The sequence below is a fragment of the Budorcas taxicolor genome, chromosome 17 (genome assembly GCF_023091745.1).
Source record: "Budorcas taxicolor isolate Tak-1 chromosome 17, Takin1.1, whole genome shotgun sequence".
NCBI lineage: Eukaryota > Metazoa > Chordata > Mammalia > Artiodactyla > Bovidae > Budorcas > Budorcas taxicolor.
In genome coordinates, this window is record NC_068926.1 from 45276673 (window position 1) to 45289871 (window position 13199).

General features: G+C 53.1%; 1 protein-coding gene across 5 annotated transcripts; it reads right to left on the bottom strand.

Moving 5' to 3' along the window:
- Nucleotides 1-1586: 1586 nt before the first annotated feature.
- PUS1 (pseudouridine synthase 1) lies at nt 1587-11756 on the bottom strand. 5 transcript variants are annotated; one of them, XM_052654673.1, is made up of 6 exons: nt 11749-11756; nt 10704-10935; nt 7772-7909; nt 6806-6908; nt 3458-4149; nt 1587-1900 (listed from the first exon to the last, which is right to left on the bottom strand). In XM_052654673.1, exons 2-6 carry the CDS (start codon nt 10923-10925, stop codon nt 1853-1855), a joined length of 1203 nt encoding a protein of 400 aa, XP_052510633.1. In that variant the 5' UTR covers nt 10926-10935; nt 11749-11756; the 3' UTR covers nt 1587-1852. The 5 variants fall into 5 exon arrangements, with proteins under 5 accessions (XP_052510633.1, XP_052510631.1, XP_052510634.1 ...); XM_052654671.1 differs by lacking the exon at nt 11749-11756 and adding an exon at nt 11726-11747; XM_052654674.1 differs by lacking the exon at nt 11749-11756 and adding an exon at nt 11591-11629.
- Between the last annotated feature and the right edge of the window lie 1443 nt (nt 11757-13199).

Here is a 13199-nt window from a genome sequence, read left to right on the forward strand (position 1 = left end):
GGATGAAGCACAAGCTGGAATCAAGATTGCTGGGAGAAATATCAATAACCTGATATATGCAGATGACACCACCCTTATGTCAGAAAACAAAGAACTAAAGAGCCTCTCGATGAAAGTGCAAGAAAAGAGTGAAAAAGTTGGCTTAAAACTCAACATTCAGAAAACTAAGATCATGGCATCTAGTCCCATCACTTCATGGCAAATAGATTGGGAAACAATGGAAACAGTAACAGACTTTATTTTTGGAGGCTCTCAAATCACTGCAGGTAGTGACTACAGCCATGAGATTAAAAGAGGCTTGCTCCTTGGTAGAAAAGTATGACCAACCTAGACAGCATATTAAAAAGCAGAGACATTACTTTGCCAAAAAAGGTCCATCTAGTCAAAGCTACGGTTTTTCCAGTAGTCATGTATGGATGTGAGAGTTGGACTGTCAAGAAAGCTGAGCACCAAAGAACTGATGCGTTTGAAGTGTGGTGTTGGAGAAGACTCTTGAGAGTCCCTTGGACTGCAAGGAGATCCAACCAGTCCATTCTAAAGGAAATCAGTCCTGAATATTCATTGGAAGGACTGATGCTGAAGCTGAAACTGCAATACTTTGGCCACCTGATGCGAAGAACTGACTCATTGGAAAAGACCTTAATTCTGGGAAAGACTGAAGGCAGGAGGACAAGGGGATGACAGAGGATGAGATGGTTGGATGGCATCACCAACTCGATGGACAGGAGTTTGTGTAAGCTCCGGGAGTTGGACAGGGACAACTGTGATGGACAGGGAAGCCTGGTGTGCTGCAGTCCATGGGGTCACAAAGAGTCAGACACAACTGAGCAACTGAACTGAAATGAACTTCTGCTGCTACTCAGCGACTGCCACCTCCTGACCACTTCTTCCTTGCTGACAGAACATCACTGTTCTTCTGCAGGGCATCACTTAAAAAGCATTCCCTGCCTCCCTTGCAGCTACAGAAAACCACATGACACACTTCTAGCCAATGAGGGGATGAAGTTGCTGGCAGGAGAGCTCGCTAAGGGAGAGGTTCAACAATGTGCCCCTTCCTTCTGCCCTCAGTGTTCCCACCAGGGTCTCATGCTTCTTCCCTGAGTGTGGAACATGCCAGGGATGGATGGATCCAGATGAAAGCTATGTGCTGCAGGGGGCCAGGTGGACACAGAAGGAACCCACGTTCTCTGGCGCTGGGGACCACTCTGCACGGCCCAACAGTTACCCTGTTCTCTTGTCTGTGCGGCTCTCCTGGCCACCGAGCCTCATCCTGCCAGAAGCGTCCGGCTCATTCCAGCCTCCACTGGCTAGCCGGCCCACGCATGCGCACTGACCAACCCACGCTTCTCACAGCTCGGGGTGGAGGCGGAGCCAGGCCTGTTGCTAACACAGCGCATACCGTCTCGCTCCACAAAAGACCCACAGAAAAGACCAAGAAAAAAAGTCAAAGAAGTATCTTAAGTGGGAATTCCCTGGTGTTCAGTGCTTAGGCCTCTGCAGGGAGCCCGGGTTCAATCCCTCGTTGGGGAACTAAGAATCCCACATGCCCAATGCCACAGCTCAAAAATGAATAGAAGTGACTAAGCCAAGTTTGTACTTATTTAATAAGAAAATCACTTCTTTAAAAAAATAAGTCTTTACATGCTCAGGTGTGTGTAGTCAACATGTTGAGCTGAAAATAGATTTGCAGCAGGTTCTCCCTGTGAGGAAAACTCAGAATGACGCAGGTCACAAGACCCTGAGGTGAAGAGGGCATGCAGGGGCTCTCCCGTCTGGCGAAGGCACACAGCCAACAGCAGGCTGGCAGGTCCCGGCACGTGTCGTGGGCCACTTCCAAGATGTTCCCAGGGCCTCAGTCACTGTCCCCGACCCCGTCACTGCCTTCCAGGGAGCTGGGGCCCTGCAGAGCAACAGCACACAGGAGACAGCCGTGAAGAACCATGTTGTCCAGGGGCAGGCACTTCCTCCCAGGGTGGAGGGCAGGCTGCCCTGACCTGCCTGAGGCAGGGCTCACCCTGACACCGTGTCTCTCTTAACTGGTTCAAGAACCTGTCTTAAGACTGGGAAAGCCAGAGGCTGGGAACAAGAAGGGAGGTCTTCACTGGGATCCTTCAAACGCCCAGAGGCCACTACTGTGGAACCCTGGGAACATAAAACTGAGACACTGCAAAGCTGGACGAGTACAAGCCCCTCAGCAGTATGCACAGATGGCAAATGGCTGGAGGCCTCTATTCACAGAATCAAGCAGAGGGCAAGCCTGGCCCCAGGTCATATCTGTACATGTGCTCGACTTGGCCTCATGGTGCTTGGGAAAACTGATAACCATCAACCATCAAAGGGTAGAAGCGCAACCCAAAGTATATAAATAAAAGGTAGAATATTTCACATAAAATCCCAGAATGCGTTTTTCTGGGAAAAAAACCCTAAGCTCTCCAACACTTGGCTCCACCTCCACTGGCTGAACTGACCACACCTGCCCCTTCAGGTGGAGCAAGAGCTCTCCTATTGGCCAGTCTCCACCGAGCCCTACTGCTTCCTGACACTGCATGCTACTTACCATCCGACCTGCATGCCTGCTTTCTTTACACCTGGCCCACCTTGCTTACTTCCCTTCCCTGGATGCACCTGAGTTTACAAGCCTTGCTGTGGAGGAAGGACAGTGTCTTTCTGGATATCTAGAACGTGGGAAGAGATCTCCCAGAGCTCCAGATGGGAATCTCACCCTCTGACTGCCTGCTGGGCCACCAAAAGAGAACATGGGCTTTGGGGACCTCCCTCACTGCAGGGTAAAGAATTAAGAACTAAAGTTAAAATGTTAACTTTTAGCTCCAGCACCTTGAGTCATGGATATTCTCCTTCTAACATAAGGTTGGTAGTTACGTAACAGATGAGTCACACTTTGAGCCAGGGCCCTGGAAGATACTTGACAGCAAGCCTGGCTCCCTTGCTTGCTGAGCAGAGCAGCCTGATTGGGAGCTGGGCCACAATGCAGGGTCTGCATCAGCCTGCACTACCCCGCAGATGGAAGGCAGCACCATGGGCCTGGACAGGAGCACCGTCCTGGGCGAGAAACACCACTGGGCTGCTCAGTGTCCTAGGCCCAAACGATCCCACATTCTGGAGTCAGACACATGCATACCGACCAAGAACATGAGCCAGAGAAGGATGTCCTAGTATCACCTCCATCTCACACTTGGGAAGATGGGCCACTGAGTGTGCTCCTCACCCGGGGTCACCAAGCACAGAGCAGGTGAACCAGCCACCAGAACCTCTGCCCTGGCCTTTGCTCCTGCTGCTGCTGTGACCCTGGAGGACTGACGCAGCTCTTGGCACCTACGCTTGCTCATCTATAGAATGGGTGCAATCAATGACAGGTGTGGACAAGCGCCTGGCTGAGCTCCTGGGAAGGCCAGCACCAGGCCCCATGGTCCCCGTGGTCCCCAGCCCCCAGCCCCACCTTGGTGCCTAGGCCAGCCGCAGCGTGGGCAGTGGCGCTGAAGTCATGCATAGGCAGGGTGCTCAGCCACTGGGCCATGGACCTCTCCTGGCGCTCGGTGCTAATGATCGTGGGGTAGATGTGCTGCTCCTTGAAGGCTGTGACCTCTGCCTCCTCCCGTGCCCAGTCCAGTGGCTCGTGCAGCCCGTCGTGGCCGAAGCGCTGGTTGTACTTCTCAAAGTGCACCCGCTCCAGGACCAGGCCCAGCCCCGGCGCTTTGGGCACGTCCACCTTGGCCTCCCCCCAACAGCGCTCCAGCACACTCTCAGGCGCGTAGCCCTTGATGATGGCCACCACAAGCCCCACCATCTTCCTGATCTGGTGCGTCATGAAGCTCTGGCCCTTGACCTTGATCACAGCGAACTCCATGCCCTCACGCACGAAGGGCTCCTCACAGAACATGTCAAGGATATAGCGCCGGGCACTGGGCTCATGGGGCCCCTTCTGGGAGGTGAAGTTGTGGAAGTTGTGGGTGCCTTTGTAGCAGGCCAGGAGTCGGTTCACACGCCCCAGCGTCTCCGCACTCAGTCGGTACGTCTCGTCCTGCAAGTCGTGGTCCTTATGGGCAAAGGCAAATGTGGGCAGCATGTAGAAGTAGGTCCTGGCGTCGCACTTGTTCTTGGAGTTGAAGCCGCCCGTGACCCTCTTCAGTCCTGGGGGCAGAGGAAGTGATGAGGACAGACTGACACCATGACCAGCTTTGAGCGCTGGCACCTAGCCTCCCAAACCCAGATGAGCCCGAGCAGGACCTGGCTCCATGTGCTAAACCCTCAGTCCACCAGACACTCCGTCTCAGAACCAGACCAACCAGTACAGCCAACTCTCAGGCATCTGTCAGAACCCAGGGTCGGCCAAGGTGCTGGGCATCCTGCTCTTGCCTCTAGGATCCCAGGGGGACCCGGAACAGTTGCCATGAAGACCAAAGCACCAGCCGGTGACCCTGACTCGGAACCCGTGGGTCAGAAGCCATTCTGCAGGTGAGCCCAGGGGCAGCAGTGTGATCAACAGCAAAAGAAGCTTAAAAAGCCCAGCAATAGGAAAGCCATCAGTGGCTCCTAGACATCTGCAGGAAGAAATGAGAGGCAGGCCCGCAGAGCAGGTGGCACGTCACCCAGACCGGAGGCCTCATGGCTGAGGGCTCATTGTATTGGCAGGAGCTCCAAAAATATTTAACCATTAAGTGGAAAAAAAAAAAAGCAAAATGGGGCTTCCCTAGTGGTACAGTGGATAAAAATCTGCCTGCCAATGCAAGGGACGTGGGTTCAATCCCTGGTCTGGAAAGATCCCACATGTTTCAGGACAACTAAGCTCGTGCACCACAACTACTGAGTCTGCGCACCTAGAGTCTGTACTCTCAGCAAGAGAATCCACCGCAATGAGAAGCCTGTGCACTGCAATTGAGAGTACAGTCCCCACCTGCCACAGCTAGAGCGAGCCCTTGCAGCAACGGAGACCCGGAGCGACAACAGCAACAAAAAAAGAAATTATAAAGAAAGAAAAGCAAAATGGAGAACTACAGAAAGGGGAATTCTTTTTGTGACAGGAATACATATATAGAGATTATGTCTATATCTGTACAGAAAATTTCTACAAGGATGGCGAGAACTGTTGGTGGGGATGGTTTCTGGGAGCTGGGGACCAGGAAGTCCCCCACGGCCTGGATGCTCCCTGCCGCATGGCTGTCCTCACGCTGGAGGCACAACCAAGTTGCAAGGAGTCAGCCTCACAAGGAGCCTGACTTAAAGGCCAACTTTGGCTTCATATTTCAAGGGGTGATTCGATGCCCCCGCCAGCCCTCCACAGCAGCCAGCGCCTCCAGGCTGCCCCTGCCCCTCTGCCCGCCACTGCCAGTTCAAGGCTGCACCTTCTCTGTGCTCGCCACCATCTGTTTCTGCTGTTATGTTTGATTTGGGGTAATCTTATTTTTGTTTTTTGTCTTGCTTTAAGAATTCATCTCGGTCGACACTGAGCATCACAAATATGCTTTAGCACGTAATTTCCATTGTGTGGAACATAATCTTCAGGAGGCTGGGGGGGGCTGGCAGTCGACCATACAGCTGGGCTGTTAATGGCCGTGTTGTGTCATGTTATAGAAGCAGTGTAAACAGCTGCAATTGTGCACAGGGTTTGGTATTGTTTTAGCAAAACTGGAGAATAACCCATGGCAAACATTAGAATATTCCCTGGGGAAATGACTGTTAAGAAGCATCAAATGGGACTTTAAGAGGACTGGCTCTAGGAGGAGGTTCTCAAGAGGGATTACCCTACCAGGGAGAGAAAGACCACAGTGTAATAAAAACAAAACTATATTATACTAAAAGTAAATTCAGGCTTCCCTGGAGACTCAGTGGTAAAGAATCTGCCTGCCAATGCAGGAGACACAGGTTTGATCCCTGGATCAGGAAGATCCCCTGGAGAAGGAAACGGTAACCCACTCCAGTATTCTTACCTAGGAAATACCATGGACAGATGAGCCTGGCAGGCTACAGTCCATGTGGTCGCAAGAGTCAAGACAGGACTTTTGCAGCCCTCTGGCCCTCTGCAGAAAAAGTTTGCCAACTCTTGCTTTAAATTTAAACCCCAAAGCAATCACTTAAAAAAACAAACAAACAAAACTATAGTGAGTCATAGCATTAACTAACCAAACCACTCCTTTCTCCAGAGGATATTCCCAATCCAGGTATCAAACTCAAGTCTCCCACATTGCAGGCAGATTCTTTACCAGCTGAGCCACCAGGGAAGCCCAAAGTGATAATTAAAAGCAATTTTAAGAAACATCAATTAATCCAAAAGGAGGGAGAAACAGAGGAGGGGAACAAAGTAACAGATGGGACAGAGAGAAACAGGAGGCAAGATCTTCACCCAGCCATCCCAGCACACATTATAATAATTATTAACACCAATGGCACATATACACCACCTAAAAGGCAGAGAGTCAGACTGGATTAAAAAAAGAAAAGGACCTAGAAATCCCATTATCAGGCCTATTACAAAAGGGAATAATTGCCCCTGTTTTAGTTTGATCGAATCCAGATTTTCATACCCAAGCGTTTGGTTAAAACAAGGCACATGTGGTGCCAACGTGCTGCAGCGATGGCGCGTCTGTCTGTCTGGCTGTGTCCCTTCCTGAAGGAGACGCAAGTCCTCAGTCCTTTTCTATAACTGACGTACAGCCACTGCAACCAACTGCAGAGGACCTGCTCGGTTGTCTGATCTCCACAATAGAGAAACTCGGCGAGAGAAGGAATTGCGTGTCCCTGTTGGGACCGGCCACCACCTGGTGCACAGCCCTGGTGACACATGGCTTACCCAGAATCCGAATGTGAGATGGAAGGTGGCTGTTGATCTTTTCTAAAATGTCATCAATCAGCCACACCTTCAGGGACACGACCTGGCCGGCCGCAGACACGCCCTGCAAAGGAAGCAGACGTGGGAGGGCCAGCTGGGCCTTGCACTTGGAGCACGACGCTCGGCACGCTGGTCTCTTCAGCAGAAGGACCACGCACACGCTGCGTCTTTCCACGGAGGAATTCTGCTTCTAGAAATGCATCTGAAGGGAATAATCAGAGACGAGAACAGTGCTCTGTATACCAAGGGAGTGAACGCTGTGCCACTCACAAAACATTACAAGTGTGAACTTCGAAGCTCAACAAAACATAAACTTAGGGAACAAATCTATGACATCCTACAGATAGGAGATAAAGTCCCACCTTGGATGTGATTCTCCAGGACTTAGGAAAAAAAGAGAATGCAAGTTAGATGACAGAACTCCAGGGCAGAGCAATGAAGAGGTCACTATCTGAGTTGCAACAGCAGGAATCCTTTGGGGATGGGGCGCTGGTTACACAACTGATCGAGCTCTGTGCTCAGGATGAATGCAGTAACCATTTGTATATTACACCTCTGTGGCCACATGGTCCTGCTTGTATCATGAGCCTGAGATGGTTGGCTCTAAGGCAGATGTCGTGGCCACTGCGCCACCCGCAGGAGCAGCCAAAGAGAAAGTACGGGCAGAGAGGACATCAGGCCCTGTGGCCCCAAGCACCTAGGTCCAGCCACACCTGGGCCGGAAATGGCCCGGCTTCTTGGTCGCACAAGGCAACACGTTTCTTTCCACTTAAGACTCACTTGATCTGTGCATCTGTCATTTGTGACCACGAGAATCTTGAGAGATAGAGACACTAAGAGGGAAAGTGGGACAAGGACAAACACAAACCACAGACAGGCGGCTGCGGTGCTGCTCACACCTGCCGGGGACGTGGGGACAGCACCTACCTTGTCCGTCCGGGCGCAGCGCTGGAAAGACATCTTCCGCATGTCCTCCCCGTGATTCTCAGGAATACAGCCCGAGCGGACCAGAGCCGACACCAGGTCATCTTCGATGGTCTTGAATTTTGAGGACCCAACATTCCTCTGAGGAAAACAGAAGAAAAATTGATTTTCACTCAGTCACGACCCACAGAAAGGGGCCCCAGGCCAGGGCTGGTCCAGGGAGGGATGTGCGTGGTGCGTCCGCACCTGGCAAGTGGGGACCACACCTGTGGGCATGGAGAGACCCTGCAGCTCGTCCCCCGACCTATGAGAAGTAGGAAAGCCACCTGTGGGTGCCCACAGTCCTAGAAATTTCCAACCCTAGACAGCCAACATTGGCCTCACCTGAGACAATATTTCCCCCTACCTAGTCAGATATTAAAAGACGCTTGCTCCTTGGAAGAAAAGCTATGATAAACCTAGACAGCATATTAAAAAGCAGAAGTATCACTTTGCCAACAAAAGTCCATCTAGTCAAAGCTATGGCTTTTCCAGTAGTCAGGTACCGATATGAGAGTTGGACCATAAAGAAGGCTAAGTTCCGAAGAACTGATGCTTTTGAACTATGATGCTGGAGAAGACTTTCTTTTTAACTTTATAATTTCCTATGGGTTTAGTTTGTGAATAAAAAAATGAACAAAGTGTTCACAGTAATTATCAAGGCAAAGTCAACTCTAACACAGTTTCTCTGTAACGTCATGAGCGTGTCAGCAACACCACCAGGCCAGCGTGCAGTTGATGACATCACCCCTGAAGCTGCTACTGTCGCCAGAAGTCCTCAAGTTGCAGGGTCAGTGCCTGGGGGCCCAGCTCCTCACCAGCCACAGCTGTCTCTTCTGGAGCTGAGCAGAGGAAGCAAGTGGTAGGACCCCAGGAGACCTCAGTCTGCATTCCACACACCTGCTGGGCTCATGGGTCCAGGGCTGCCCTCTGGGGTCAAGGGTGTGCGCAATACTGCTGTGGTGGGGAGGCAACCCCACTAGGGCTGGGTGGAGAAGACTCTTGAGAGTCCCTTGGACAGTAAGAAGATCAAACCAGTCAACCTAAAGGAAATCAGTCCTGAATATTCTTTGGAAACTGAAGCTCCAACACTTTGGCCACCTGACGCAAAGAGCCAGCTCATTGGAAAAGACCCTGATGAGGGCAGGAGGAGAAGGGAGTGACAGAGGATGAGATGGTTGGATAGCATCCCCAACTCAGTGGATGTGAGCAAATTCCGAGAGATAGTGAAGGACAGGGGAGCCTGGCGTGCTGCAGTCCATGGGGTCACGAAGAGTCAGACACGACTGAATAACAAGTCAGAGACCAGCACCCTCCTGCTGAAGACCCATCTGTCTGCAGCACCCGGCCAAAGAGGGACTCCTCTCCCTCATCACCCTAAGGAATCCCCTCCCCCAGCACCCCAGGGTACCCCGCCCCTCAGGTCCTGAGCATGCCCTCCTGCATCATTACAGGCAGGCAGGCCCCCCACTAAAGAAGAAAGCCACCCCAGGGTACTACCAGCATCTAGTGGGTACAGATGGGAATGTGCTGTTGGTGAGGGATGCAGTGTAACCCCAGCCCAATCCTGCAGGATCCCATGACATTGATGAGACCACCACCCTGACATTTTCAAAGAAAACCTTTGACAAGGAAGGGACACAGTCCTACACGCACTTCGCCAAGGCTCATCACAGTGGGAAGGTTCTTCCCAAAGCTCACCTTACAGTCTCCACGGCACCGTAAGCCAATCTCTCAGCAAGAAGCTGTAAATGCTCCTCCAGCGATTGGCATGGGTATTAGGAAACAGGGATAACAACCCTTCCACATATCCTGACGTGTCCTGTCTCCATATGAGCTACCATCACTCTCCACCCTTCATTCATTCCCCTAATGAGGAAACTGAGGCAAACTGAACATGATGAGACATGGGCAAAACTCTCAAGTCGGCAACAAGGCAACAACACATGTGATCAAAGTCACCCTCAAAAAAGCATTTAAATAACCACAAAGAGCAGCGAAGGTGATTAGCTTGTTCCACTAGGTGGGACCGAAGCACTGTTTTCACCCACTGTCACAATCTACCAGTGGTCATCAAACCGGGTTCATGGGTGCAACCTTGTACTTTAAAGAAAATAATGAAATAGGAAATGAAGTAGCTCATTACTACTGTTATTCACAGTAAAGGCTACCACAGCCCTTGGTAAGGTTGGGCATTGTTTTCTTAAACTTCTGCTTCAGTTAGATACTTACACAGCAGTGAATTACTCCCTGGGAGTCAAGCTTAATGAAGTTTACAGAACAAGAAACCAAAGTGTAAGAGCCACAGAGCTGACCACAAGGAACAAGAAGAAAACCCACGTGCATCTGTCGGGGCACCCAGACCCTTCTGCCTTTCAGGAAAGGACTGCATGGTGGGGCTGGGCAGGGAATTCTCATGTGCCCATGCACGTGCAAACTGTCACCTTCACGACTCTGACAAAGAGAAACAGCAGCCTCTTCTGAGCATCCCTGGCACTGTCCCAATCCTAGTGAGCAGCATCAGTCAGCCTAATAATGACTCTTCATGCCAGGACTGTGATCTTAAAGAGGAAGCGAGGCACGGAGAGCTCCAGTCACTTGCCCGAGGCCACAATGCTTGGTCATCATCAGGCCTAGGACCTTAATCACCTTAGGAGGCTCGTGAACACCCCCCACAAGCATCCAAGCAATGTATAGATGACACAAGTCTCAAAGCTGCTTCCATTTGAATCTTACTTGATGGGAACCACTCGATAGAATAGGTGAAGAATGAGACCTCGCTTTCTGCCATTTCCTGAGATGGCTCAAAGGGCAACTGTCACTCTGAGGTCCCTGCCCCAAGCACATGGTGGCCTTGAGAGGTCAGAGCTGCGCAGGCCCCTTGGGGCGCCCTCACCTGCATGCCGTAGTAGCCCTTCCCAGAATAAGCCATGAGCAGCACGATCTTCCGCTTGGGCAGCTTCCTCTGCTGCTCCCCATCCTCACTGCTCTTGAGCTTCTTGGCCTGCTGCTCTGTTTCCTCCCAGACCCTGGTGGGGCCCTGCCAGCCACTCCGGGCCTTCTTGTCCTGCTCCTGTTTGGCTCCCACGGGCACAGGGGCCTCCCCATTCCCGGCCATTGGGTGCAAACTGAAAAGACACGGTGGGGGTAGGGTGCGGGGCGGTGAGCAACACAGAAGGAAACACAGTCAAAGAGTGACGGTGGCGGCATGGGCCGGTAAACACCCTGGGCTGACCACCGCGGCGTCCAAACCCCAGCTGGGCACTAACTGTAGATCTTGCCCAACCACTAACTTGGCCTCGTTTCACTGTCCGAGAAACGGAGCAGTGACAGCACTTAACGCGATCAGGGCTTGGCGCTCGCCGGGCATGCAGTCGGGCTCAGTGGGGGTCAGCGTGCTACCCCCAGGGTCACAGACAAGTGCACCGTCATTACCAGAGGAGGCGCGGTCCCAGGTGCGGGGTCCACGGTCCGCAGGCTCTCCTCAGGGCCCAGGCCGCCGCCCGCAGGCCGGGGAGCCCCATGCAGTGCCGAGAGTGGCGGGGGTGAGGGGGCACGCGCCCGACCCCTGACCTCCCCCGGGACGCACCCTCCCAGGCCCTTTAGATCCCTGACCTCCCCGGGGCCCCTACACACCAGCCCGCCCCTCCCGAACTCCCCGCGCCCCCTGCCCACCCGACACGCTCCAGCCCCGCCCCTTCTGGACTCTAACCTTCCTGGGACCCTCTCCCGCTCCAGCCCCGCCCGCGGATAACCTCAGACGTCCCTGACCCCCAGGCTGACCTCTGACCTCCCTAATCCCTCCTGCTCCCCCTTCGTCCTTTCGCCCCACCCAGCCGGCTCTCCCTCGGGAGTCGGGGAGACCCCGGCCACCCACGCCGGGACCAGTGGGGCGCGCCCTGACCCGGCCCCACTCACGGAGCCGCGGACTGAGCGCGAACCTGACCACGTGGGCGAAGGCGGAAGTAGAGAGCACTGCCGGACGGCGGCCGGACGTGGACAAACGTCCTTCTGGGCGAGGCGGGCCGAGGTGGCTTGGGGCGGACCTTGGTATCGGGGGCGGGACTGGGCGGGGCTTGGGCGGTATTGGGCGTGGTTTAGGGGCGGGGCCTGGTGCCGGGAGCCGGGTTCCCGGCCGCCGCCGCCGCAGCCGCCGCCGCCGACTCCCGTCCGGTTCGTGGCACTGTGAATGCACCATTTTAGAGCGAACGAATCATCCTCGCAGCTAACTCTCCCAGGCGCTGCTCCGTGTTACATGTGTCAGTTCATTCAGTCCTTTCGCCCACCCTAGGGAGGAAGCACCATAGGATCTCCCCGTTACTGAAGAGGAACCTGAGGGACAAAGAGGCTGAGCCCCTTGCCTGAAGTTTCACAGCAGCAAGCCCTGGCATGTGGAATGAGAGCCTGTCTTTCAACAGCATGCAGACCAGCGCCTTCCCACAAACCTGTCCTAAGAAAGCACTTGCTATGTGCCACGTGCCGTTCTAGTGGCTCGGATGCATATTAGCTTATTCAATCCTCATGAAACATTGAGGAAGGTTTTCTTGTCCCCATTTTACACCAAGAGGCCCGGAAATGCCAGGGAAAGAGTGAGTCATGCTGAGGCTCCAGGGAGTGATGACCTCCCGTGAACTGGTGGAAGACAGTTGGGAAACTCATCCATGCGTGGGGTTTGGAAGACTATGAGTGGGTGGAATGAGCAACAGAATCCACAGAAGGTGGAAGGAAGTGCTGCTGAAGGCATGGGCCTCATGTCTCCCTGAGTGGGTCATTTGGTCAGCAGCTATTTACTGAGCACCTGCTAGGTTCCTGGTGCCTCCAGAGGCTGGGAATAGATGAGGAGCAGAACCCCTGTCCACAGGAAGCTTCCACTCCTGGGGGGACAGGTCATAACAAACCAACAGTCAGAGAGTGTGTGATCAGGTAGTAAATGCCGAGTGAAGAATGACTCAGAAGTACTGGTGCATGCTACAGTCGGGGGTACCCGAGAATATGGTCAGCGGGAGAAGCCACTCCGGGTCTTCTTCTCCTGCTCCTGCTTGGTCCCCATGGACATGGGGGCCTCCACACGCAAAAGGCCGCATCTTGCGTGGCTCCACGTGCGGTTGATCCTTTAAAAATGCAGGGTTGAGTATGCAGCTCCACTTACACAGGGTTTGTGTCACTAAATCCGAACTGCAGTACGACTCAGTCTGCCAGTGGTTGAATCCACGGATGTGTAACCATGGATACAGAGAGCCAACTGTCCAGTTATATATGGATTTTCAAACTGCTTGAGGGGTCTGTGACCCTAACCACCGTGTTTTTCATGGGTCAACTCTATATATGAAATGTCCAGAACAAGCAAATCCACAAAGAAAGAAAGTAGATCCGTGACTGCTGCCAGGGATTC